Source organism: Equus quagga, chromosome 8, assembly GCF_021613505.1.
Source record: "Equus quagga isolate Etosha38 chromosome 8, UCLA_HA_Equagga_1.0, whole genome shotgun sequence".
NCBI classification, from domain to species: Eukaryota; Metazoa; Chordata; class Mammalia; order Perissodactyla; family Equidae; genus Equus; species Equus quagga.
This window is the reverse complement of record NC_060274.1, coordinates 60,606,581-60,633,606: the sequence shown is the minus strand read 5'-3', so window position 1 is coordinate 60,633,606 and position 27,026 is coordinate 60,606,581. Positions and strand designations below refer to the sequence as shown.

At 34.4% G+C, this 27,026-nt stretch overlaps 1 protein-coding gene across 11 annotated transcripts in view; it reads right to left on the bottom strand.

Moving 5' to 3' along the window:
- Window positions 1-27,026, bottom strand: part of AKAP9 (A-kinase anchoring protein 9) — a 159,818-nt gene that overhangs the window by 108,387 nt on the left and 24,405 nt on the right. For 10 of the 11 annotated variants that reach the window (XM_046669146.1, XM_046669137.1, XM_046669139.1 and 7 more), the window contains exons 2-9: window positions 23,460-23,717; window positions 20,647-20,691; window positions 14,829-14,882; window positions 14,336-14,503; window positions 13,194-13,349; window positions 12,141-12,338; window positions 3,744-6,131; window positions 180-393 (exon numbers count right to left, since the gene is read on the bottom strand). In XM_046669146.1, coding sequence (XP_046525102.1) covers window positions 180-393; window positions 3,744-6,131; window positions 12,141-12,338; window positions 13,194-13,349; window positions 14,336-14,503; window positions 14,829-14,882; window positions 20,647-20,691; window positions 23,460-23,717 — 3,481 coding nt within the window. The remainder of the gene's footprint in view (window positions 1-179; window positions 394-3,743; window positions 6,132-12,140; window positions 12,339-13,193; window positions 13,350-14,335; window positions 14,504-14,828; window positions 14,883-20,646; window positions 20,692-23,459; window positions 23,718-27,026) is intronic. The other variant, XM_046669142.1, reaches the window with a different exon arrangement.

Here is a 27,026-nt window from a genome sequence, read left to right as displayed (position 1 = left end):
ACATTTCTCAAGCGCTTAAATGAATGTTCAATGGTTATATGAAGAAATCAATCCAGGACTGGGATATATAGTCATCTTCCTCTATGGGTTCTAAGACAAGGACAGAATCATGGAATGGTGGGCTCTAAGTGATACTTATTTGCTTCACAGTACTTAGAATTTTCTTAGAAACCAATTACCTGTTTCTTGTGTTTTTATATTCTGTAGCTCTAGCTGGTGCCTTTTCTCAAGTTCCTTGATCTTTTCCTCTTGGGCAGAAATAAGCTCCTCTTTAAGACTGCAAAGAGCTTTATCTTTTTCATTTTCCATAAATTCACGAATCTGATCCACATGAGTTGAATAAACCAGAGAGAGGCATATACGTTGAGCTTCCATCTGCAGCCTTAAATCATTCTTAAAGTGAATGTACATACACATTAGAAAGTTTTAAAACGACAAATCAAATAATTCAACTTCCATTTTTTTGCATATACTAACTACAAGAGGGTATAGACATGAAATTATAGTTCAAAACTTCAAATAAGAGAAGTGAAGTCTAATTTTTTTCTCACTTTTCTTTCTGTTGCATTGATCTAATTGTCTCTTTCAAGGAAAGTAGCACAATATTTTCATTATCTCAAGTTTATGGTAAATTTTGAGATTTGGTATAGCTAGTATGGCCTCATCTTTGATTTTTGTTCAAAAAGAGTATTTTAAATATAGAGAAGATAACAATGTAATAAACACTGATATACTCACACCCCAAATTAGCAAACACAAATATTTTCGTTTTTTTTTTCATTTCTCTCCTCCCTACCCACTTCTTTCGTTTAAAAACAAAACTCAGGGGGGCTGGCCCCATGGCCAAGTGGTTAAGTTCACGCGCTCTGCTGCAGGTGGCCCAGTGTTTCGTCCATTCGAATCCTAGGCGAGGACATGGCACCACTCATCGAGCTATGCTGAGGCGGCGTCCCACATGCCACAACTAGAAGGACCCACAACTAAGAATATACAGCTATGTAGTGGGGGGCTTTGGAGAGAAAAAGGAAAAAGAAAAAGAAAAAAGAAAATCTTTAAAAAAAAAAAAAGGAAAGAATACTCAGGGGCCGGCCGCGTGGCCAAGTGGTTAAATTTGCACGTTCTGCTTCAGTGGCCCAGTGTTTTGCTGGTTTGAATCCTGGGCGCGGACGTGGCACCGTTCACAAGCCATGCTGAGGCGGCATCCCACATGCCACAACTAGAAGGGCCCACAACTAAGAATATACAACTACGTACCGGGGGACTTTGGGGAGAAAAAGGAAAAAATAAAATCTTGAAAAAAAAAAAAGAAAACTCAGATAAAATTTAATCCACTATGTTCCCATTCTTCCTTCCCCAGAGGCAATCATTATTTGCAAATTTGTGGCAAGTCCAGTCCATTTCTTATACTATCACTTCTCAACATATCTATAAACAATGCACTATATTTTGTGTTAAGAATTTACATAAATGGTGCAGAATGGTAGTTCTTTTGCAAATTGCTCTTCTCATTCAATGTGCTTCTGAGATCTATCCATGTAGATACAGATTAATTTATCTTAAATGTGGTATAGTATATAAGAATAGGCCATAATTTGTCCATTTCCTTTCTGGAGTTTTACTGCATTATCTCTAATTTTTTGATATTTCAAAAAATGCTGCAATAAATTCTTATACATATGCCCTTGTACAAGTATGTTAGTGTTTCTCTAGTGTAGTGTAGTGGTTCTCAAACTTAAGCATGCATCAGAATCACCTGAAGTGCTGACTAAAACAGATTGCTGGGCCTCTCCCCCAGAGTTTCTAGCTCAGAAGGTTGGGTGTGGGGCCTGAGAATTTGAATTTTAACCTGTTTCCAAGTGCTGCTGATGCTGCTGGCTAGGGACCACATGGAAAACTATCCAGATATATAATTGCTGGGTCACAGATAATGAACATTAACTGTATTAGATTTTACCAAATTATTATAATTATTATTATTGTTTTCATTTTTTGGTGAGGAAGATTGGCCCTGAACTAACATCCGTTGCCAATCTTCCTCTGTTTGCTTGAGGAAGATTGGCCCTGAGCTAAAATTTGTGCCCATCTTCCTCTATTTTATATGTGGGACACCTACCTACCACAGCATGGCTTATAAGTGGTGCATAGGTCCACACCCATGATCCAAACCAGTGAACCCTGGGCTGGCAAAGCAGAATGTGTGAACTTAACTGCTGTGCCACCAGGCTGGCCCCCCACATTATGATTTTGAAAACAATTCCAGATATTTAACAAAACATTAACAGCTATGCAATTTTAATTTCTTCACTCTATTTAGCTTATTAAAATGTAAGATATCTTTACATTTAATATATCATAAATGTGAATATATTAGAAGTAAAAAAAAAAACTTTCCTTTTTTTTGTTTTTTTTTAAGACTGGCAACAGTTGTTAGCTCAGGTGTCAATCTTTCATTTTTTTTTTTCTTTTTCTCCCCAAATCTCCCCAGTACATAGATGTATATTTTCAGTTGTGGGTCCTTGTTGTGGCATGTGGGATGTGGGATGCCACCTCAGCAATGGCCTGGTGAGCAGTGCCATGTCCGTGCCCAGGATCCGAATTGGTGAAACCCTGGGCTGCTGAAGCAGAATGTGCAAACTTAACCACTCGGCCATGGGGCAAGCCCAAACTTTCCTTCTTCTTCAAACTCTTTTTCTTCCACTCTCCCTCTCTCAAACTCAACTAAACACACTTTATTTTGTTCCTCAAACTCATCTATGTCTTCTAATTGCTCTAATTTGCATGTGGTAAGCTCCTCCCTGTCATTCAGACCTCAGTTCAAATATCAATTCCTCCAAGAGACCTTTCCTGACCCCCCTATTTAATACTGTCACCACCAATACCCATCAGTCTCTATCACATTATCTATTTTATTTTCCTTATAGGACTTATCACTATTTTTAACTACTCATTTCCTTGTTTACTGCCTTCCTCCCTCACTAGAATAACATGCTCATCGAGAGCAGGAATCTTCTTTCTCTTGTTCACTACTATACTTCTATATTTGGCAAGAGATTCGATAAATACATGTATAAATGAAGAAACATAAAGCTTTAGTTAGCATAATTATGCAAGATACCCAGTGGAATGTTCCTGTTATTTCTAATATCAGTATCTGGCAAATATGAAACATCAGGAGTGATCTATTTTTACTCATTACATGCATTCTTTAACTGAATTTAGAATAACACTTTCTTCCCTCCTTTAGGTAAAACAATACTCTGAGAAAACTCTAGGACTTAAATCAAGATTTTTTTTCAGGAAAATAGTTTCCTAACTACTGAACAACTATATAAAGTACTAAAAAGTTTAAGAGTGAATTTTCAGTTGTGGAACCTTGAAAATACCAGTATGAAATGAAACTCTGAAACCAATCTTTTTGATTGCAACAAAATATCTTTTCTAAAGCTCAGATGCTCAACAAAGTTACTTAAACTCTTGCTTTTCCAGGAAAATGTGAAATCATTACTACATTTTGTTGACTGAGTAGAATGTATAACACAGATTAACCAAAAGAAAGGCAACAATGTTTTAAAAAAAACAGACAAAAGAAATGATAAATGATAGGCTCAAATAAGAATTACATCACAGGGTTCACCTTTATCCTCTTGCAACGAGGTTAATTATGTTTCATGAACATGAAAACTTTTTTAGTATGAAATGTACATTTTCATTGTGCTTTAGCATATATAAATAAATAAACATACCTGTTCGGACTTAAGTACACTGAGTTCCTGCTGAAGTTTATCCTTCTCACTCGGTTCCATTGTCTCAGGCAATGATTCGTTCGTCGCTGATGGCAAGTGACTCAAAACTAACTGTTCTTGCTTGCTTTCTGTTCCAATAGTCATATTTTCAAAAGAAATTTTATCTTCCTTCATCATTTTTGATTCTTCACCAAAATCTTTATTTATTTTAGAAATTGGCCCTCCAGACTCCCCGCTTGTCATAGTCACAACTCTCTCTCTTAAAGACTTTAACTGAACATCACAGACGTTTACATTTTCTGTCTTATTATGGTTAATTATGATTTCTAGTTCCCTACATCTCAATAAAACTTGCTCTTTCTCTTGCTTTAAAGATTTAACTTCTTCACTTAGAAAACTAATCTCACCATGTTTCTGTTTTAATTGTTCAGAAAGATCAGAGAGTCTCTCTGACAGTTCTAATTTTTCTCTCTTGGTTACTTCAAGTTTTTCCATAAGTTCTGTTGTATCTTTCTCAACAACCTCACCGATTTCCAATGGTTCTGCTATAAAAGCTTTGTCATCATCAATGACTGAACTTTTCATTTTCACTATAGTTGGATTTATTCTTTGCAAATGATGAAGCTCTTCACTAAGTGCTTTAAGCTTACTTTTATACTCTACTTCTTGTTTATTTTTACTCTCTTCTAAATCCATTTTTACTTTCAGAAGGCAAGCATAATCCTCCTGTAACTCCTGATAGTTAACTTCAAAATTTTTTTCAGCAAATGAAAAAGTGTTCCTTTGCTTTTCAATCTCTTCAGTTAGTTGAATACATTGTTTTCTGAGGTCCTCATTTTCCTCTGTAAGTATTTCTATTTCTTTTTGACAGCTACAGTCTTTGGGTTTGGACTTAATGGAATCTATGAAAATTAATCTTTCTTCTTGGTTAACAGGAGTATATTTTTTCAACATGTCTTCAAGGGCTTTCTTTTCATCTTTAAGAATGCTATTCTCTGCTTCAAGTTGTGCAAATTTTTCTTGAAGGTCATCTTCTTTTTCTTTCATTTGTTTCTCCAATAATTCAGTTTTAAGTTGTAATTCTTGAACTTCTTGTTCAAGTGTACCCTTTTCCTTTTCTTCTTGTCTGAGTACTTCAATTTCTTTTTGAAGTTCATTGATTTGAAGAGTCATTTCTTCTGATTTTGAATTCACAAGGGACTGCTGTAAATCTTTTAGCCTTGAAATTTCCAAAATTAATTGATTCTGCTTAGTTATCAAATTGTCTTTTTCAAACTGCATGGTTTCTATCTTTTGACTCATTTCATTCTGTAAGCCATCTATCTGCTGTTTATAGTGAATACCTAAGTTATCTTTAAGTTTTTCAATATTTATTCGATGCTCAATTTCTAAATCTTCCTTCAGTTTGGAAAGTTCTTCTTCATGACTAAACAGAAGCTGTGTCCTCAGCCTCTCTAATTCAGCTTCTTGTGATTCAGCCATTCTGTCTAACACAGCATTCTTTTCTCTTTCTAACATTTCAAGTTTTATCTTATAATTTGTAACTTCTGCTTCATGTTTTAATTCTAGTTCCTTCCTGGATTCACATGCAGAAACAATCTCAGCTTTCAAATCTTCAACTGTACTAAGGGACTTATATGCTTCATTGAGTTTACTTTCTTGTTCAGCTATTGTCTGTCTAGCTCTCTGAATTTGGTCCCTTGAAAAGCTCAATTCTTCAAAAAGGTCTTTAAGTTGTCTCTGTAGAGCAGACTTTTCTCCTGAAATTACTCCTAGTTCTTCCTTGAGTTTTTCCTTTTGAGAGTTAGTATCTTGCAATTTTATATTCAGTTCATTTATTGCCATATTCATTAACTTTATTTGCTCTTCATTAACTGTAATATTTGGATACGATCTTAAAGCATTCTCCATTTCTCCCTTGTGTCGTGTTTTCAGTTCTTCTATCTGTAACATGTGTTGTTTTATTAACTCTTGTTTCATCTGCACTATCTGCTGCCCATACATCTCATCCAGCTCCGCCCGGAGTTGTTCTAACTTTCTTTGTGTTTCTTGTTCCATTCGTTGTAGAATATCAGTTTCAAATTGGCTATCTTTATGATTTTTCTTCTGAAGTTCTTCAACTGTTCCCATTAATTGTTTTACTTCCTCAGAACACTGTCTTTCTTTTTGCTTGGAATTAGTCAGCTCTAATTTCACATTTTTTAACTCTTGGTTCTTTTGTAGAACATGTTCTTGTAATTCTTCTAGTAATTTATCAGCAGCTGTTACTTTATCCTTTAGCTCAAGAGTTTTCTTTTCTTCTTCTATTATTTTTGTACTTAATTCTTCAATGATTGCCTCCTTTTCCTGTATTTCTTTATTTGAGCTTTCTACCTTTTTATCTTGTTCCTTTAGGAAGAAAAAATGAAAATGGCATTTTTAGTTCCTGGCAACTTACACTGCTTAACCCCATTACCAAAAGACTGACAGAAGCCTCCTTTTTACATAATTCTACAAGATGCAAAGCCAGCCCTAGCGCTTTAGTGGTTAAGAGTCAGTGCTCTGACTACCACAGCCCAGGTTCGTATCCCGGTCAAGGAACCAGACCACCTATTCGTCGTTTGTCATAACGTGGCAGCTGCATGTTGCTATGATGCTGAAAACTGTGCCACTGGTATTTCAAATCCCAGCAGAGTCACCTATGGTGGACAGGTTTCAGGAGAGCTTCCAGACTAAACAGACCAGGAAGAAGGACTTGGCCACCCACTTTTGAAAAGACTGGCCATGAAAATCCCATGAGTAGCAGCAGAACACTGGAAAAAGACCAGGCAGGGCTTCATTCTGCTGTATACAGGGTCACCAGGAGTTGGAATTGACTCAAAGGCATTAACAACAAATAAAAAGTAACGGCTGGGCCTGCCCCTCAATTTTTCCCAAGTCAATGAGACATAGGACTTGTGTATCCAACACTATTTGTGAGCAAATACTATAGCAGTGTTGGCCTTCTCAGGAAGAAGAAATTTTTTAAATTTTAATTAAAAAATTCAGTCAGATTAAATGTGTCTAAACCATTATATTTTTCTTATTAACTGCTCAACATTCTAAGTCATCAGTATTTTCTATAGCTAGTTAGAGTATTATGTCCTTTATAGTTCTAGAAGAGAGTCCCAAAATTAAATCAAGGTTCCTCCTATGTGTTCTAGTGACTTGAAGGTGTCTGATGAGCGAGTGCTATGAAAAGAGAAAAGCAGTAACAAAAAGAGGTTCCTATAGGTGTGCCTTAACTTCATTCCTGGGCTAAGTGAATCAGAACTTTAGGGATATGCAATGCTTAAGTAGTTGAATCTCAAGTGACATACAAGACAACTACATCATTTATGGCATATCAGCTTGGTCCTGGACTTTTGGTTTAAATAGAAATTTGAAATACTTTTTCTCAGTTCTGATTTGGGACTCTGTTTTGGAATTGTAGATAAGCCTAACTCAGAACACATGCCAAAGCATATCCATAATCACATTCATTCACAGGAGTGTTATAGTACCAGAGAGTCAAGCAGAAGCTGCCCAATAGTTAAGGGCAGTAATCCCAAGGACAAAGAAAGAAGTTAAAATCCATAGAATGGAACGAATATACCTCAGTAAAATCACCTTCAGGAGACAGTAGTCCTTCTAGCCTAGAGGACTTAAATGCACCTTGTATTAACATATCTAAAGAAAGAATGTCAAAGCCTAGACAAAGAAAAGCCTCAGAGGCAAGTGTTGGCAGTGCCCATTCAAGTATAGTGAAGGGAAGAGAAGCAAGGTGCCAAGAAACTGAGAATTCTTATCTCTCTGGGAAAACCATACCTAATGTAGAAAGCAATGTTCGGGGTTGTAGCAAACAGAATTTAAGAATTTCAGTCCACAGGTGTGACCATTCCTACTGTGAGATGGATATATCAGGTTATCACAGCCTAATGCTAGTGAACATTTTATTCCTCTAACATCCCTTGATCTCATGCTCACTAAACAACTTTCTATCGTTATAATTTGGCTTTTCAAATTCATTTGCCCATGGAAAGAAAGTAAAACCCAATGAATTTGAAGTATACAGGTCCCTGTGATAATTATTTCTCATTGCAAATTAATAATCTTATATTCAAGGTTTAAACATTAGCCTCTTGAACTTGGAAAATCTGAATTCACCTCTGAGATAGCCCAAGTCTCAGCTGAGAGAAAATAAAAACTAAACCAGATTGTTGACCCTATAAGTCAAAGGCCAGATTCTGCACTACATAAATTAACAAGGTAATGAATACTATTCTGTGTAGCCTCTTGAGCAAAATTCTGTCAGTTTTGTCTTGGTATCACATATCCCACCCAATGTCACTGTAAGTAATTATCAAGTGTTGAGTCCTCTTACTTTAACTTCTGTACTAAAATATGACATTTAAATCAATTAAACTCTTTAAATCTTGGTGTTTTCACCTGTAAAACAAAGATAATATTATTTCCTCTATCTCATAGAATATGCTTGAAGTTAAAATAAATATATTAAGGTATTTTATTTTCACTGTGCTACATACAAATATATTTATGTACTAGTAAAAAGTCTAAAAGGTGTGTGAAACCTATAAGAAAGTAAAATCATTCATAGTGGTCAACTTCAGTTAAATTGTTAAGTAATTAGTCTTGAAAATGTTCATGCTGTTATAAAATCTATAACATTTCTATTTCCTGATTTTCTATGGGGGAAAAACCCTCATAAAACAGCCTCAATTAAGAATTGTCCAACACTGATATAATTGCAAACAAACAACAATAATTCTTCATTTACACAACACAAATTCATGGTTCATTTTTCTTACTACCATTTATTTCAAAGTATATGGTTTTAAGCCACTTATTTTGTGTTGCAAAAAAAGACAGCCCTGTGCTTAAGGATACAATCCCTCTATTTTTTGGAAACAGAACTGAGAGAGTGGGGAATAATATACTTCCTGCCTGGGACTACTGCATGATGGGAAGTTCAGAAGATTAGGACAATAAGAATGAGCCCAGAACTGTCAAGCAGTTCGGGAGGGACCAAGACAGTTTCAACTATCACCCTAATGCCCTAGTCCCTCAGCTTCTCTGATGGAATTACTACTCAGGGGGATTCATTCAAAGAAAAAAAAAAGGAGAAATTAAAAGATACATGTAATGAGGGGCCGGCCCGGTGGCACAGCGGTTAACTTCTCGGCAGCCCAGGGTTCGCAGGTTCAGATCCCAGGTGCGGACATCGCACCGCTTGGCACACCATGCTGTGGTAGGCATCCCACATATAAAGTAGAGGGAGATGGGCACAGATGTTAGCTCAGGACCAGTCTTCCTCAGCAAAAAGAGGAGGACTGGCAGTAGTTAGCTCAGGGCTAATCTTCCTCAAAAAAAAAAAAACATACATGTAATGAAAGAGACTGATAATAAAAGTATTCTTATTAATATTCAAATAAATGTTATTCCTCTTATGAAAATGAATTAGTTGAATTTCAATACTCTCAAATTACATGGCCTACTGAATATAATAGAGTAACTATAATAAAATCCAGTTTCCAGGCTCTTCTAACCTAGGCCTAGACTGTCTTTCCACTCTTACCTCCCAGAAAGACTCCCTTTCAAAGATCACTGTTTTCTAGTAAATTATTTCTCGCTTCCTATATACATTATCAACATGTTTTAGCCTGAGTCTTTAAGCACACTCCACCCTCAGTCTAAAATGTCCTCCCCATCTGTCAGTTCAGATTCATAATTTATTCATAATTATTCTAAAATGTCCTCCCCATCTGTCAGTTCAGATTCATAATTTATTCATAATTATTCTAAAATGTCCTCCCCATCTCTGTCAGTTCAGATTCATAATTTATTCACTTATTTACCAAGTAAGTATGGGTAGCTGCTGTGTGCCGTGCATTATGCCAATCGCTAAGCGAACAAAATACAATAAAAAAGGAATTGTTCCATAATATATAAAGAACTCACACAACTCAACAACAAAATAATACACAACCTGGTCAAAAAATGAGCAGAGGATATAAACAGACATTTTTCCAAAGACATACAGATGGCCAATAGCCACATGAAAAAATGTTCCACACCACTAATCAACAGGAAAATGCAAATCAAAACTACAGCAAGATATCATCTTACACCTGTTAAAATGGCTGTAATCACTAAGACAAAAAAATAACAAATGTTGGAGAGGTTGTGGACAAAAGGGAACCCTCATACACTACTGGTGGGAATGCAAGCAGGTGCAGCCACTATGGAAAACAGTATGGAGATTTCTCAAAAAACTAAAAATAAAAATACCACATGACCCAGCTATCCCACTACTGGGTATCTATCCAAAGAACTTAAAATCAATGATTCAAAGTGATTTATGTACCCCTATGTTCATTGCAGCACTGTTCACAATAGCCAAGACATGGAAGCAATCCAAGTGCCCATTCACCAATGACTGGATAAAGAAGATGTGGTATATACATACAATGGAATACCGCTCAGTCATAAAAAAAGACAAAATCATCCCATTGGCAACAACATGGATGGACCTGGAGGGTATTACGTTAAGCAAAATAAGCCAGACGGAGAAAGACAAACACCAGATGATTTCACTCATATGTGGAAGATAAACACACAAAGAGAATAGGTCAGTGGTTACCATGGGAAGGGGGTTAGGGGGTGAGCAGGGGGTGAAGGGGAGCACTTATATGGTGATGGACAAGTAATAATGTACAACTGAAATCTCACAATGTCATAAACTATTATGAACTCAATAAAAACACATACAAAACAAACAAACAAACAGGAATTGTTCCAACTTACAGACCTACCTCCAGTCTAAAGCCTACCCTGAATCACTTCCCTTATGAAACTGGACCTGCTCAGAATTTTCCAAACACTTTTTACTACACTTGTCCTTGTTTTGTGGTGTCTTGTGCACGTGCCCTACTAAACCATGAGTTCCAGTGAAGAAAAAGCCCCATTTTAAGCGTCACTACCTCTTGCAAGGGCCTGGTACACCACAGGTGTTCTGTAAACATCCACGTGATGATTTTTAAATTACCTGGGTTGTAAGGCATGTCCATTTCATAATTTCCATATCTTACATTTGTACATTTCCTATTTTCCTAAGAGACAGTCTTTAGAGTTGAAATCTGTGTCTACCACCAACTTATTACCTATATACTTGGCTAATTTACTTCATCTTGCTTTGCCTTGGTGTCCTCATCTATAAAATAAGGGTGATAATGATAACCTCATAAGGCTGTTGTGATGATTCAATGAGTTAATGTGTGTAAGATGCTTTGAATATTGCCTGGTATCAAGTAAACAAAAATAAATACTAGCTAATATTTTTATTATTACCCAAACAATATTCTTGTTTTGGTAATTTCTCAACCTCTTGCAGAAGAACTTTCTAGGTTTATAAAAAGTACTGTATTATATGTATAGCCTATCCTCATTATTCACAGTTCCATATTTGCAAATTCAACTACTTGCTAAAATTTATTTGTAACCCCTAAATCAATACTCACAGTCACTTGCAGAAGTGCACAGAGTGATAAAAAATTTGAGTTGCTCGACACACATTTCCAGCTGATGTCAAACAAGTCAACCACACCCTGCCTTCTTGTTTGGGTTCTCATGTGGAGAAGATGGATGGAAAGGAAGAGGATGGAGAGGGTAGGGAGCAGAGCAGTGCAAGAAATTCTGGCTCTGAGCCAGCTGGATAGAGACTGAATTCCAACTGCAGCAACTGTTAGCAGGGCAGCCTCAAGCAAGTCACTTAACATTTATGAACCTCATTTTCTCTTTTGAAAAATAAACAAAATACAATCTACTAGGATAAGTTGTTTTTAGAATTTAAGATTATAATCTACGTGAGATATGTATATGTGTGTATGTATGTATATATATATATTATATACCCCTTAGGACACTTATTTGCTAAATAAGTGTTCCAGGCAACTTTATAAAACTTAACTAACATGAATAAAGAGAATCAACTGGTTTTTTTCCTAATTAAAAGCCATAAAACTTCATCTTGTTGTGAAAATATTTTCAGAATTTCATAACCATGGCTAAAATGAGAAGAAATACCTTTAGATGAAAAGAAAAAAAGATAGAAATTCTGGTTATAAATTTAGATTCTTCTGAGAACTCAGTTTAACAGAGGCTGATCATTTTCAAGGAACTCAGTAATAAGTATTATCTTAAAAACTATTACCGTGAGACTCCCAACTGCTTTTGAAATAAATTAGTTTACATACTTACAGAGCTCTTCTTAATTCTGAAATTTTATGATTCATGTGCATAATAAAAACATAAACACTTCCATAAAAATCTTTAAATTGTAAAGCTGCTGCACGTTGGCTGACTTCCTTAAAATAAACATACCATTTCATATGTCCTAATTTTCTCTTGTAGGAAACTAATTTGCATTTTGAAGTCTTCTTTCTTTTTTTGATAATCTTCTAGTAGATGGTCTTGTTGCTCCAGTTGCTGCTGATGAGTGAGGATCTGTTGTTTGGCTTGTAGTAAATCTGCAGCTGTGTTACTATGAGTGCTGTTTCTCAGAGTTTCACTAGCCTGTAACTTGAAAATAGAAATCCCAAAGTATTAAATTCCGAAGTGACTGCACTAAGGAACAGACATCTTTTGAGGTATTACTCAGCCCACAATTGCTCTCTGGGAACTGTGCTGGATTCACGGGCTTGAGACCTCAACAAACATGCTGCCATGGCTGATCAGACAAGTATGAGCATATTATCCAAGCTGAACCAGTAAGATTATCTTTCCCATGACAAAGCAGAAAAAGTAGTCTAGTGAGAGGTAAGACTGAGGCAGACACCCAGAAGGAAATGGGTCCTGAAAGACAGTACTTTCTGAATTCCTGATGACTTTCTAGTTTCTGGTTCCAATCCCTCTCAGAGGCGTGGTTGTAAGATAAGCTTGTATCCTCACATTAAATTCCTCCTTTTTGCTTAAACCATCTCAAATTATTTTCTGTTACTTGCCATCAGAAACCTTGATTAATATAATTAGATTCCTATGGCTCTAATTAAAGTTAAGGGGAATATATTTAGTCTAGTTACCACTTTAGAATTTAACTAAAATATAATCAAAACAGGGTTGGCAAAGGTAGGACGTGACTACAAGTTAATTTCTGCAAAAATCCACCCAATCAGACTTATGAGTTTTTGTAGGATTTCAAAACACAGACAAGGAAGAAGTAGAAAGCAAATAAGAGCAAGAAGCCACTCAAGAAGTCTGAATTAAATTCTTGATTAACAATAGGTATTTACTAGTGTTTCCAACATGATACATAATAAGCTTTTAAATACATAATGTCTTTTAAGAAAATTTACATTCATTCTTGAAAGTACGAAAAATTTTTAAAAATTCATTACTAAATAGCTAATAAATTTTGTTCTATTAGTTAATACTTACATGCTGGAATTGAATCTGTAATTTTTGACTTTGTTCTGTCAACTCTAAAAATTCTCTCATTGTCTCATCCTTTTCTCTTCTTGCTTGTTGTAAATTAGCAGTGAGCTGGGTTATGATGCCATCTCTTTGTTTAATGGCAGCTTCAAATTCTTGTAACTAAAAGACATAAGTGAAAATAGTAAGTGCTAGACATTTTCTTAACAAAATTGAATATTATTATAAGCAGCTGTTCTTCAAAAACATGATATTCAAAATGCATTGGCAGAATTATTACAATTTGTAAGCAATCTTTTCCATATTTGAAAGCTATGAGCTTTCAGGAATTAGTTTTACTTCCACATCAATTTTTTTTTTTTTAATAAAGATTGGCACCTGAGCTCACAACTGTTGCCAATCTTTTTTTTTCCTGCTTTATCTCCCCAAATCCCCCCGGCCATGTCCACACCCAGGATCTGAACTGGCGAAACCCTGGGCCGCCAAAGCAGAGTATGCAAATTTAACCACTCGGCCACGGGGCCAGCCCCGACTTCCACATCTATTTTTTAAAAAATTACCTAACTGAGGAACAAAATACATTAGGTCTGACTTATCCATATAGCTATTTCTAGAAGGAAGGCTGCCTTTATATTTAGGGATGCCACAATCTGTTCATAGGTATACAGACACATTCAAGCCTCAATTGTTGCTGGACAAGATGAAACTGGAATGTCTGTCACCCTCATCAATGTTCTATTTCACCTTATTTTCATAAGTGGCTACCACAAACAACAGATGTCATTTTCACCACAAGAGGTTATTCAGAAGGACTTGCTGACATTTTTAATGAGTTTAAGTCAAAACATTTTATGTAGTTTGCAACATAATTTTCTCTCAGGCTGATTACAAAAACATCTATCCTACTGAAGTGATTTCAGCCTTAGCTACCTCATAAAGTTAAACAAAAGAGTTAGCATAAGTCCTATTAATGGAATCCTAGTTTTACGTGAGGTTGTTCATGATATATATAAGGATATACATTATAAGATGACTTTAACTTACCATTTAAAAACTCCATCTTTAAAGAATGTATACATACGATCATACAAATTTCCTATTTTTGTTTTTGTGAGTAACAACCCAAAAGCCACAATAGGTAAGCCTACCTGCTGCAGTCCTTCAGTCCCATAGGTGGCCCTCATTTCTTCTAGTTCCCTGTTTAGCTCTTCAATCTCATGCTGTTTCCCAGCCAATTCATGTTCCATCTCCATGTGGGTGTGACTGAACTGTGCTCCATGTTCAGAAGAAGAATCATCAACACAAAATTCTTCTTCCTAAATCAATCCCAGGTTTTTAGTAATTCAGTACTAGCAACATTCCTCAGGAAGAGGGATTCAAAAATTGAATTCCATAGCAAAGTCTACTTTAAAACATCACTCATCACCTGGGAGTTTACTAATATGGCAACCTAGGTATCTGCAAATTCTGTTACAATTGAGTTTTATAAGAAAAGATGGATAATTGTGTTTTGTTATACGTTAAAAGTATTTAGAAATCACACACAGAAAGAAGTACATGCAGGAAAAAGCTCTGTTAGTAAGCCAGATGATTTTAAATAGTATAAAACATTAGTATCATGAGTAGTTTTAAATACTGTACCCTTAATAAATTTGTAGGTTTTTCTGCTCTCACCACAAAGCTGCAACCATTTACCTGTATAAAAACAATTTCCTGATTTATTATGATTTTAGATAGAATTTTATTTAAAGCTAACCATGATATTTCTGCTAACTGTATTCACGTATCTTTTATCCCTAGGGAAAATGCCTCATTGGCAAAAACAGATACAGTGATCAAATTTAATCTAAGCATCTAAAAGACATTATGACCATTTCAAATGCCAATGATTCCTCAAACATTTGAGTACTTACAATGCAAAAGACACTGTACTATACATTTTCATTTAAATGAATTAAAGTTCTAAGTTCAGTTTCTACTTTGACTTCAGGAGGATAACTAAAAACCTCAAGTTACCAGATCCTCTTCTACAAAACGCTGCCTTAAAAGCATTCAAATAATTTTTTTGATTAAGCCTTATTCATTTTAAAGTAAAACTGTTTACTGGTGCAAATTCATTGAAGGTTGGTAGGCAGGTCAAGAGTAGAAGGAGATGAAGAGGTGAGAAAAGCTTCCCCAAGAACTTATCCCTGGAGGTAGTACTATGATAGCCATGCCAACCCTGATCGATGTGGAGATTTTCCATAACATATTACTGCCTGTCTCTATCACAGACATTTTGTGGTAGGAGGAAGGAGGATGACAGACTATGTCTCCAGGGTCAATCTAGTGGGAGATTAATTTCAGATCAATTATCTATTTAACAGTCCCGCCTTTCCCCCTAACAGTGCACAAATGAACTTTATTCCTGACCACATCTTAATTATTCACAATTCCATGTTAATAGAATCCAAGATGAAGTTTTTACCGTTGAAATACATAGGATAAAATATCCTAGAATTAGGCTTAGATCCATATGAACCAAAATACTTTAAAAAGTGAAGATTCTAATTAAGAATTGTTTAGAGTTTGAATCCTTTGTTTTTTCCTAAGGATAATTTCTGAAAAACAAAGCTAAAGAAAAAAAAATTTTCACTTTACGGCAACACAATATTGCAATTTCTGAAAACTATCAAAGACAGGAGTGCTAACTCTATTATTAATATCAAGTCATTTGTAATAAAATTTGTAATTAAATTCGTCCAAATTTCAATTACTTTCTTGATTCTGAAATGAAGTATTTTGATAAGCATCTATTAAAATTTTTACTTTAGAGTAACAGTGTAATGGAATGGATTTTATGAATATCTTCAAACATTATAATAAGCAATATATCCTTTAAGTGGTGATGATATCACTATTACATGCTGGTTATCTATTTATAATAATTAATTGTATTTAACATATTATGTAGCCAACAGTCAACTTAATTTTTCTCTAAATTAAGCAAATTTAACACCTGAACAACTCATATGTATTGGCTTCTTAAAATACTATATGACTGTTTTCAAAACTTAATCATATGTTACTATAATAGATATAAAAACCTTATTAATATTAATAAATTTTTAAAATACAGTATCATGTAAATAGGTAATAAAAGATTATTCATCAGAACTAAACTAAAACAAACTATATTCCAAAGATATAATAGAAATACTGAATGGGAATATTAGGGTCATTAATACTTAGCAATAAATTACTCTATTTTTTAATGTAGATAATTATTTTATTGATACCTAAAGGGTAAAGTATTTATCTCTTCTTCTTACCTTAGCCTTCTAACACTATACTTGGTAAACCATAATATGAAAGATAAATTAATAACTTGAAACATGATGATTAGATTACTATAGACTCCTTCAAGTGAAAAAAAGTTCAACTTTTCTTCATGTCCATTTTTACTGTGACATTTGTCAAAATTATTTAACCTTCAGGCTGTACTAATATATTCTTTCTGCATTCACAGATTTACTCAACCTGTACAGACAAATTGAAGATTTGGGAAAGTACAAGTAAGGTACATTTTAAACTTTAAAATGTTCTGTAGAGGTAAGTATCATCTCATAAAAATAATGCTATGCAGAAAGAATGAGAGGAAAGATCATTCTTATTTTATAATCATAAAATGGCCTTAATACAAAAACTTTTCCTTATAGTGGACATTAGTTTAAAAACATTAAAAAAAACCCTTACTATTTATGATTAATACCTTATCCTTATTACACTTAATTTCACAGCATGTATATTAAAAAATATTAATAATGAATGTTTTAATAAAAATAAGAAGAATCTGACGGTTCATAAAAGTTCATGAAAATTACAGGAGTTCAATGTGCCTAGCTGACTCACAGAAGTGGAGCCAAGTAACTAACAAGGTTAAAATCATTCATTCAAAGTTAAAGTTGAACACCAAGCACCATACTGTATACCTTAAATATATATAATTTTTAATCATCAATTATACCTCAATAAAGCTGAAGCAGGGGAGGAGAAAAAGAAAATGAAGTGAAATTAAAAACAAAAAAACAAAAAAAATAAGTCAAAGTTGAATGGCTACACTTATATTACTTTATGGCTTATAGGCTATGTCTCCAACTCCAGTCAGTCATGTCATAAATGTCATGAATCATACAAGTGACTTGGTTAAGAAGTACCGAATAATAAGATAAAAGCCAATACGGGAGTATGTGCCCTACTCTCATTTCATCTTTCTATACATAGCAAAGTACATTTATTTATCTGTCTTGTCTCTATATTGCCTGTAGCATTCTCAACTTTCTCCAAGTAGCTCTTCTCAAGGGTAGCAATAAAAATTATTTCATGTATATGGCATTCTGGATATGAAATGTCCCTTCATCAAGGACTGAACAGATTATGTATAATTTAATTCTTAAGAGGGGTATTTTTTATTTAGTCTGATTTCTCTAGTATATGTAATTGGACATATATTTATACAGAACAGATCTTAGGTAGGGCAGAGAATAAAATTATCTGACTAATTCCTTTTAGACCTGAATCCATTTTTCAATCCAATGAGTATACTAGCCATAGAAGTCAAGAACATTAAGCACACACCATATCTATACACATAAAATTTCCAAACTAGGTTCTAATTAAATATATAATCAGAATCTAAAACTCCTCTGAGAATAATTTGTTAAAAGAATGTTCGTCACTTGTTTCATATAAACTTAGTGTGAAGAAAAGCATATTTCTACTGAGGCGTAGGAAAGAACCAGGATTTGCTGATTATCTTTTATATACCAAACACCATACTACATATTATGAAATAATCCTCAAAACCACCCTGTGAGGTAATTATCTTTTATATATCAAACGCCATACTAAATATTATGAAATAATCCTCAAAACTGCCCTGTGAGGTAACTCCCCCATTTTACAGGTAAGGAAACTGTATTTCAGAGTTTAAGTGATGTGTCCAAGTTCATACAACTTGGAGGTGACGAAGTTGAAATTTGAACACAGAACTTTCTGGCTCCAGAGCTCGTGCTCTTTTATATCACCTTATTTCCCTACATACCAGAAAAATAACAGTAATGTTTAGACAAAATACAAGATCATTACGTGGCCTATGATTAAAAAGATGTAATTTTGAAATTTTACAATCTTGGCTACAAACCAGAGCAGCCAAGATTACTAAACTTTGCAAATCTGGCATTTGTAGTGAAGTTATAATGTATGTGTTGCCTAGAAAGGAATTTCACTTCTGGGGGTGTTACTGAGAAATAATTTCTTAAGAGTTTCAATATAAAGAGTATCACCATGTGAGATTTATACTTAGTTTATAAATTTGCCCTACTGATGATTCCTCTGCCTCCTGCCAGGGTGATAATGGCTTATAAGTCCCCTGTAATTCTAGCTCAGTCAAACCAGTCCAACATCATTAAATGGAGTAGGGAAAGTCTTCAAACTAGCCCAGGGCAACATAGATTCAAGCAGTATCACTCTTAGCAATCTTGATGAGATGACATCAAACATTTCACAAACTGTCAACTTTTCTATGGTTTTCTATAGACACAGTGAGTATGTATGTTCCTCAAAGTATAATCCATTGTGAAACCAGGCTCAACGAGTACAATATTACAAGGGTTGATTGAAATCAGGTCAAAAATCATTTCATAATTATCTCTTTTCAATGTAATCTTCTAAATCATTGTTTTTTCAAACGGTAAGTCAGTTAATCAATTTAGTTTTGTGATCAGCATTAAAGAGAAAAAGTATCAGAGGACATATCACACAGTAAAGGGAAATATCTTTCCTCAAATTTTTGTTTGAAAAAACTACATATGTATATGTGTATATAAACATTTATTCATGTACACAATTATTCACATATATAACTATATACGTATGTAACTATATATGTAAATCTATAAAATTACAGATACTCATACATATACATAAAAAGTATTTCTTATTGTTGAACCATAGTCAACATGCCCTTTTATCTGTAGAAGTTATATTTTTAAGCTACTTGTACTTCACCTTGAAAGACAATATATTTAACTAGGTATCATAGGTAAGTAGTTTTAATACACTTTTTTGGACCTCATAATTCCTACCACTTTTTTTTGCGCTGAGGAGGATTCACCCTGAGCTGAGATCTGTGCCAATCTTCTTCTATTTTGTATGTGGGTCACCACCACAGCATGACTGCTGACAAGTGGTGTAGGTCCACACCCAGGAACCAAACCTGGGCCGCCGATGTGGAGCACGCCAAACTACTAGGCCACAGGGCTGGCCCGCCACCAGTTTTTTAATTTAAAAAATTGAGGCAAGAAATGTCTCAGTGTAACACAAATTTCTATTATTAACACTTTCACTAAAAAACTTGCAAATCACAATATTTTGATGTCTTTAGCTTTCAAATCTATCTTAATAAAAATTAAATTTTACTCTCTTATCCCAATGTGAGAAAATGGCTATATAAAATTTTAAACAAATTTCATAGGTATGTATGAGCTAGTCTGACCTGTAACCACCTGGCTTATAAAAAAAATTGCAAGCTGTGATTTTAAATCAAGATACTTCCTGTAGAGGCAACTTTATGTAGCCAAAATCAGGCACAAATTTATTTACTTAATGCCAGTTAATTATTTTCCTGACCAGATTACTAACAAGTAAGCTCCCAGCTTTTATACACATTAAACTTGTGAAGTGTCAAACTTTTTAACTTCCATTAGCAATCAAGAACAGTAATATGTTTATTCAAGAACATGAAGTTACTTCTTTTCTATTAGAAACCTACAATAAATCAAAACATAAGGAATACACTGAGTTGAACCATTCAGAATAAGGAATAACTTTCTATTTCTATTTCTATTTCTGGGCCAAAGAAATAAGAATCATATCTAAAAAAATAAGAAAAAAATAACAAAAATAACATTTATTACTGACAATAAAGATTATTTCCTAAAGTGGCCAACGCTACATCAGCTTTTACCTCCTAAATTAAAAATCACTATTGCCACATTAACTTCAATAAATAAATTTATATAATTAGAATTCAAGCATTTATAAAAAGTATTATTCAAAATGAAACAGCCCATATTATGAAATGTTTGGTATGTTAAATATGAATACCTTACAACAACCATGTATTCTAGAAACCCAATATCAAACACTTTCCCAGAAACTAAAACAAGGCCTCTACCTAATGAAGCATCAGGCTATTCAAAGAGATTTAAGACCCTAGTTAATAATCTGACAAAAAGACATATCAGAAAAACATAATCTTCAGGTTTCCTAGGTCATTTACATTATAGTATGTTATGCCATGTTTTATTACATTTAGAAAAATATAGAAGCATGTGAGTTGCAAGAAATAAAGCACCAATAATCAATAATAGTTTCAAGAACAATATAAAATGTCAATCATAATATTATTTATTCTTACCTCTGAACTATAATCATCTGCTGTGGTTGAAATTTCACTTTCCGGCTAAAACAAAAGTAAAAACTAATTATATTAAGGTCCTTTCCCCTCTAAATATTACACTTTTTTATTAACCCATTACTAACAGTAACGTGATAGAAAACTCACATATAAATATCACTAAAAAAATAGTAAAAATTATTCAAATCTTGAAAAATTTCACTCTGATTATGAATCACAATGGCTAAATAACATATCTAAAATTTATCACTAGGCATTTTTCTAAATATAAAAGTATCAAGAGGTACTTTCACACAGGGTCTTGTATACACTACAAATCATTTATAAGACAAAAGCACCAAATAAGATATCATCCCTTTAACTCTTGTATCTCTTTTAAATACAAGAGAGTCCTAAAATGTTAGTCAAAAAAGTTTAATTTCTTCAAAAAGAAGAATCATCAAATCTTGATGCTAGAAAAGTAGTAACAACATGAAGAAAAATAACAACCTTTGTTGTTATTAACTCCTTCACACCTTACAAAGCACTTTCAAAGACATTCTTGTTTCATCCTTACATCCCTGGGATTTGGGACCCCACTGCTTAGAAGTACTAGGAAGAGTCCGGGAGGAAATCTAAAATCTCACTGTTCACCCTCTCATTTACTCTAAGAATCTCATTTTACAAGTGAGGAAACAGACTCAGATTTCACCTTTTCACTCAACAAATATGAACCATCACTGTTCTCATTTCTACTTATGGAAATTTTATTTATCACACAAGACCAAGTTCTAAGTCCACCTCCTCTATGATGCAGTAACTGATGCCAGTAACGAAAATAAGCTTTACCCCTATTCTAAAAGTCTGTAGCAGTGGTTCCTAACTTATGTGGTCCTCTTTTAAATCTAAAATATTTTCATGACACAGGCCCTCAGAATTGATTCACTTATGCCTTTTAAACAGCTATTGATTAAATGCATACTGTGAACTAAAACTGTGGTACTGAGGATAAAATGGTGAACAGGATACTCTTTGCCCTCAAAATACTAAAACTCTAGTAAAGAGCCTAGACATTGATTTGCTATGCAGAAAAAGATAACGAATAAATCTTCAAACCAAATCAAGCATCAGAGTTGCCATATTATATTATTCAAAAGGTCCCAATTTAAAAATTGCAAAATACACAAAGAAAAAGGAAAGTATGGCAAATACACAAGAAAAATATCAGTCAGCAGAAACTGTCCCTGAGGTAACACAGATATTGGACTTTAATAGACAAAGACTTTAAACTAGCTATTTCAAAGATTTTATTTTTCCTTTTTCTCCCCAAAGCCCCCTGGTACATAGTTATATATATATATATATATACACATTTTTTCAGTTGTGGGTCCTTCTAGTTGAGGCTTGTGGGACGCCCCCTCAGCATGGCTTGATGAGCTGTGCCATGTCTGCGCCCAGGATCCGAACCGGTGCAACCCTGGGCTGCCGAAGCAGAGCGCGTGAACTTAACCACTCGGCTACGGGGCTGGCCCCAAAACTAGCTATTTTAAATATAATCAAATAAGTGAAGAAAACAATATCTAAAAAACTAAAGAAAATTATAATACTCCCTCATCAAATAGAAAATAATAACAACAAAAAGAACTTATAAAAGAACCAAAGAGAAATTCTGGAGTTAAGGTAGAATAATTGAAATGAAAAATTCAATAGAGGGGCTTAGCAGATCTGAGGAGGAAAAAGAAAGAATCAGCAAACTTCAATATAGTTCAGTTGAAATTATCCAGTCTGAGGAAGGTAATGAAGAAAAATGAACAGAGCATCAATACCAACATATGCATAATGAGAGACCCAAAAGGAGAGAAAGGGACAGAAAAAATACTTGAAGATATTCAAAAACCTCTCAAATTTGATGAAAAACATTAATCTACATATCCAAGATGCTCAACAAATTCAAGTAGGAAAAACTCAAAAAAGATCTATTCTTATGATGAGTAGCAAAATCTCTACTAACATCTCTGACCTCTTGAATAAAGCTTAAATCCCTATATATCTAAAGCTTTCTGTTTCCACATAAATATGCCAGGGCACAATCCAAATTACAACAATCATCTGCCTTGTCCAACACTCTTACTCCTAAACATCTCATCATTCTCTACTCCTGGTATTAGTTGTTGGCTCCACTATCCCACCTACCACCCAATCCACTCTTAACTTCTCCCTCATTTCCTTCTTCTGGAAAATTACATCCTTAAGGGAAGAAAATTAGCACTTCTTGAGAACTTTCTATGGGCCAGGTGCAATCTCCTGCCCCTCACCATTACCACCATCCCATCCTCATCACTTTGTGATCCATTTAAACCTAAACTACTTATGGTTTCTAAATCACATCATGTCTTTTCAAATGCTGTTTCTTCTGCACAGAGGTTGCCTCTCCTACTTCTTTGCCTCTAAGCTAACTATAACTTACACTTCAAGGCTCAGTTCTATTTTCTCTTCCAGGAAACTTTCCCAAATGACACACACAAGGCTGATTTGGGCATTCCTCCAAATCATGGTAATCTAGTGTACCATGTACATTGTTGCTAGCATAGCTCTAATCAGAGTACATGACCTATCTTACACCTGCCTTTCCCACTAGACTCACTTTATGAAACGGCAGAGACTGTCATATTAACCGTTGTACCCTTTGTGTTCAATCCTTGGTGCACTATAATTGCTCAATAAATCCTTGTTGAAACAAGCTCATAAAAATTGAACAGGGTGCTAATAAGTGTTGTCATACAACAACTTTCCACTTAGAATTCTAATGTTTAAAAATCTGGATGAATACTTACTTCAACAGTGAAAACCTGGTCATGTTTGATTATTTCTCCACCATGTAGAGTTCTCATTATTGTGGATTCAGGAGTCACAGCTGATCCTACTTTCTGAGAACTATTTATGTACATCTCATCATTCTGTGCTTGCTCAATATTCAAAGCATGGTATGCTGACACATCATGTTTACCGCTTGAAGTTTTCCTCTTTTTTTTCTGCTTCTTAGAAGGATTCTGCCCATCAGATTGAGCTTTCCTTTGTCGAAACTGGGCAAGCTACAGAAAAATAGAAATTGTCATTATCATCAAAGATCATTTTTCTTTATAATCACTAAAAAAAAAAACCATTTTCAGAGTCACTTTCTTTAAAAGAACAAACCATCACTGAAATGAGGACAAAATAAAGGACAATTGTTACATTCTTATATTCTTTACTATAAGAATAACTGTTGAGGGGCCCGCCTGGTGGCACAGTGGTTAAGTGCGCACGTTTCGCTTCGGGGGCCTGGGGTTCACCGGTTTGGATCCCGGGTGTGGACATGGCACCACTTGTCAGGCCATGCTGTGGTAGGCATCCCACATATAAAGTAGAGGAAGATGGGCATGGAGGTTAGCTCAGGGCCAGTCTTCCTCAGCAAAAAGAGGAGGACTGGCAGCAGTTAGCTCAGGGCTAGTCTTCCTCAAAAATAAAAAAGCAGAACAGCTGCTGAATTGCAAAGAAATTAGGTATTTCTGAATGCATGCTATTCAAATATTGAGATGTTAAGACCTGAAAATGTCATGTCTAAAGACAAAAACTTAGCCCAGAGTTGGATAGCATAAGGAAAACAAGTACTCTCATTCACTGAGAGTGTAATTGATGAGAGTGTAATCTCTGGATGTGAGATTATATGAAAATATAGGAGTTCTAAATACATTTGCTTTGTGGAATTTCTGGGACTTCTACTAGTTTATACTAAATGTAATTAATCCATGAAAAAAGACTTAGCTATACAAATGGTCACTGAAGCCTTTTTATTATGGTAAAAAATTAGAAATAATTTAAATATCAAACAATAGTGCTTCTCATCCCTTAATCATTTATATATCATCATCAAGATCGTTCCATTCCTAGTGCCACCTAGACTAAATCATTTACTTAGTATGTTTTAACTAGTGTACTTTTCTTATTTAAATTTATTTTAAAAGGAGACATTCTAACCCTGGTACATTTTCTTTTTAAAAAATAGTAAACAAAAATGAATACAATGAACCCCGAACAGCCAAAGCAATCCTGAGAAACAAGAATGAAGTTGGAAGCTTCAAAATCCTTGACTTCAAAATATACTACGAAGCTACAGTAATCAAAATAGCATAGTACTGGTACAAAAACAGGCACACAGATCAATGGAACAGAATTGAAAGCCCAGAAATAAAACTACACATCTACAGACAGCTAATCTTCAACAAAGGAGCCAAGAAATACAATGGAGAAAGAAAAGCCTCTTCAATCAATGGTGCTGGGAAAACTGGACAGCCACATGCAAAAAAAAAAAAAGAAAGTAGACCATTACTTTCTCCATACACACAAATAGACTCAAAATGGACCAAAGACTTGAAGGTAAGACCTGAAACCATAAAACTCCTGGAAGAAAATATAGGCAGTACACTCTCTGACATCAGTCTTAAAAGGGTCTTTTTGAATGCCAGGTCTACTTGGACAAGAGATACAAAAGAAAAAATAAACAAGCGGGACTTCATCACACTAAAGAGTTTCTGGAAGGCAAAGGACAGCAGGATCAAAACGAAAAGACAACCCACCAATTAAGAAAATATTTGCAAATCATATATTCAACAAGGGATTAATCTCCAAAATATATAAAGAACTCACACAACTCAACAACAAAAAAATAAACAATCCAATCAAAAAGTGGGCAGAGGATATGAAGAGACATTTTCCCAAAGAAGATATACAGACAGCCAATAGGCACATGAAAAGATGCTCAACATCACTAATCATCAGGGAAACGCAAATCAAAACTACACTTAGATACCATCTTATGCCCATTAGAATGGCTATAATCAGCAAGACAAAAAAATAAATGTTGGAGAGGTTGTAGAGAAAAGAGAAACCACATACACTGCTGATGGGAATGCAAACAGGTGCAGCCACTATGGAAAACAGCATGGAGAGTTCTCAAAAAATTAAAAATAGAAATACCACACGACCCAGCTACCCTACTACCGGCTGTCTATCCAGAGAACTTGAAATCAACAATACTAAGAGACTTATGCCCACTATGTTCACTGCACCATTATTCACAATAGCCAAGATGTGGAAGCAACCTAAGTGCCCATCAACTGATGAATGGATAAGGATGATGTGGTATATACAATGGAATATATACAATGAAATACTACATTAAAAAAAAAGACAAAATCATCCCATTTGCAACAACATAGATGATCTTGAGGGTATTACGTTAAGCAAAATGAGCCAGACAGAGAAAGACAAACACCAGATGATTTCACTCATTTGTGGAAAATAAACAAACTTACGGACAAAGAGACAGTTTAGTAGTTACCAGGGGAATGGGCTTTGGGGGGTGGGTACAAGGGGTGAAGGGGCACATTTATATGGTGACTGACAAATAACACTATACAACAGATATTTCAGGTTATAAACTATTATGACCTCAATAAAAGTAAAAAATGAATACAATGAAAAATAAAACTACATTATTACTATTTTAGTTATATATTATTGCTGAAGGTTATAAGACAAACAGGCAAGTGTTGGAGGGATATTAAGGACATATGAGCATCACAGACTTTTGGTTTGTCATAAGCAGGTGGACGTAAAAGAAACCTGGAAAGGTAATAACTTTCTTACAATACTATCCAATGTTATTTAATACTGGATCAAGGATATCATCTAAAATATCTTGTCACCACCTAAAATCAGAAGAATGCATTACATACTTTGGGCAATAATAGATTAGCTCAATTAAAATAATATTAAAGCAAACCATTGTTAATAAGAAAGATATTTATGACACAGTAGTAGGTATAAAATAATATTGCAACATAATCTTTTTTAATAAAAGGAAAATTAGGTGCACCTCTTTTAACAAAGGCAAGGCAGGCCTCAGGCTCACAGTCTTCAACAATTCTAACTAGCTTAGATTTTAATAACATTATACACATAGGCATGGACAAATTCTGGAAGAATATAACCATAATAACTTCAGTCTACCTCTGGATTTGAGGTTACAGGTATTTTTCCTTATGCTGATTTGAAATTGCCTTTTTTATGGAATAAATTTTCTAAATTTTTTTATGAAGCAACTACTAACCACTGATTCCTAAATTTAATTTGAGTGCTCTGACCATTTGGAGAGGAGAGCTACAAAAGCATAAGAACAGGGGTAAGCCCCTTGTGTCCTAAAAAGAGAAAATATACTACCAATATATTAATTATATAACCATTAATTAGACCAATTACAAAGCTAGCCAATAATTTCTTATGATACAAAGTATTAAAGCAATCAATAATATTAACATCATTAACTATCAAAATATGTGACAAACATCAGAACCTAGAAT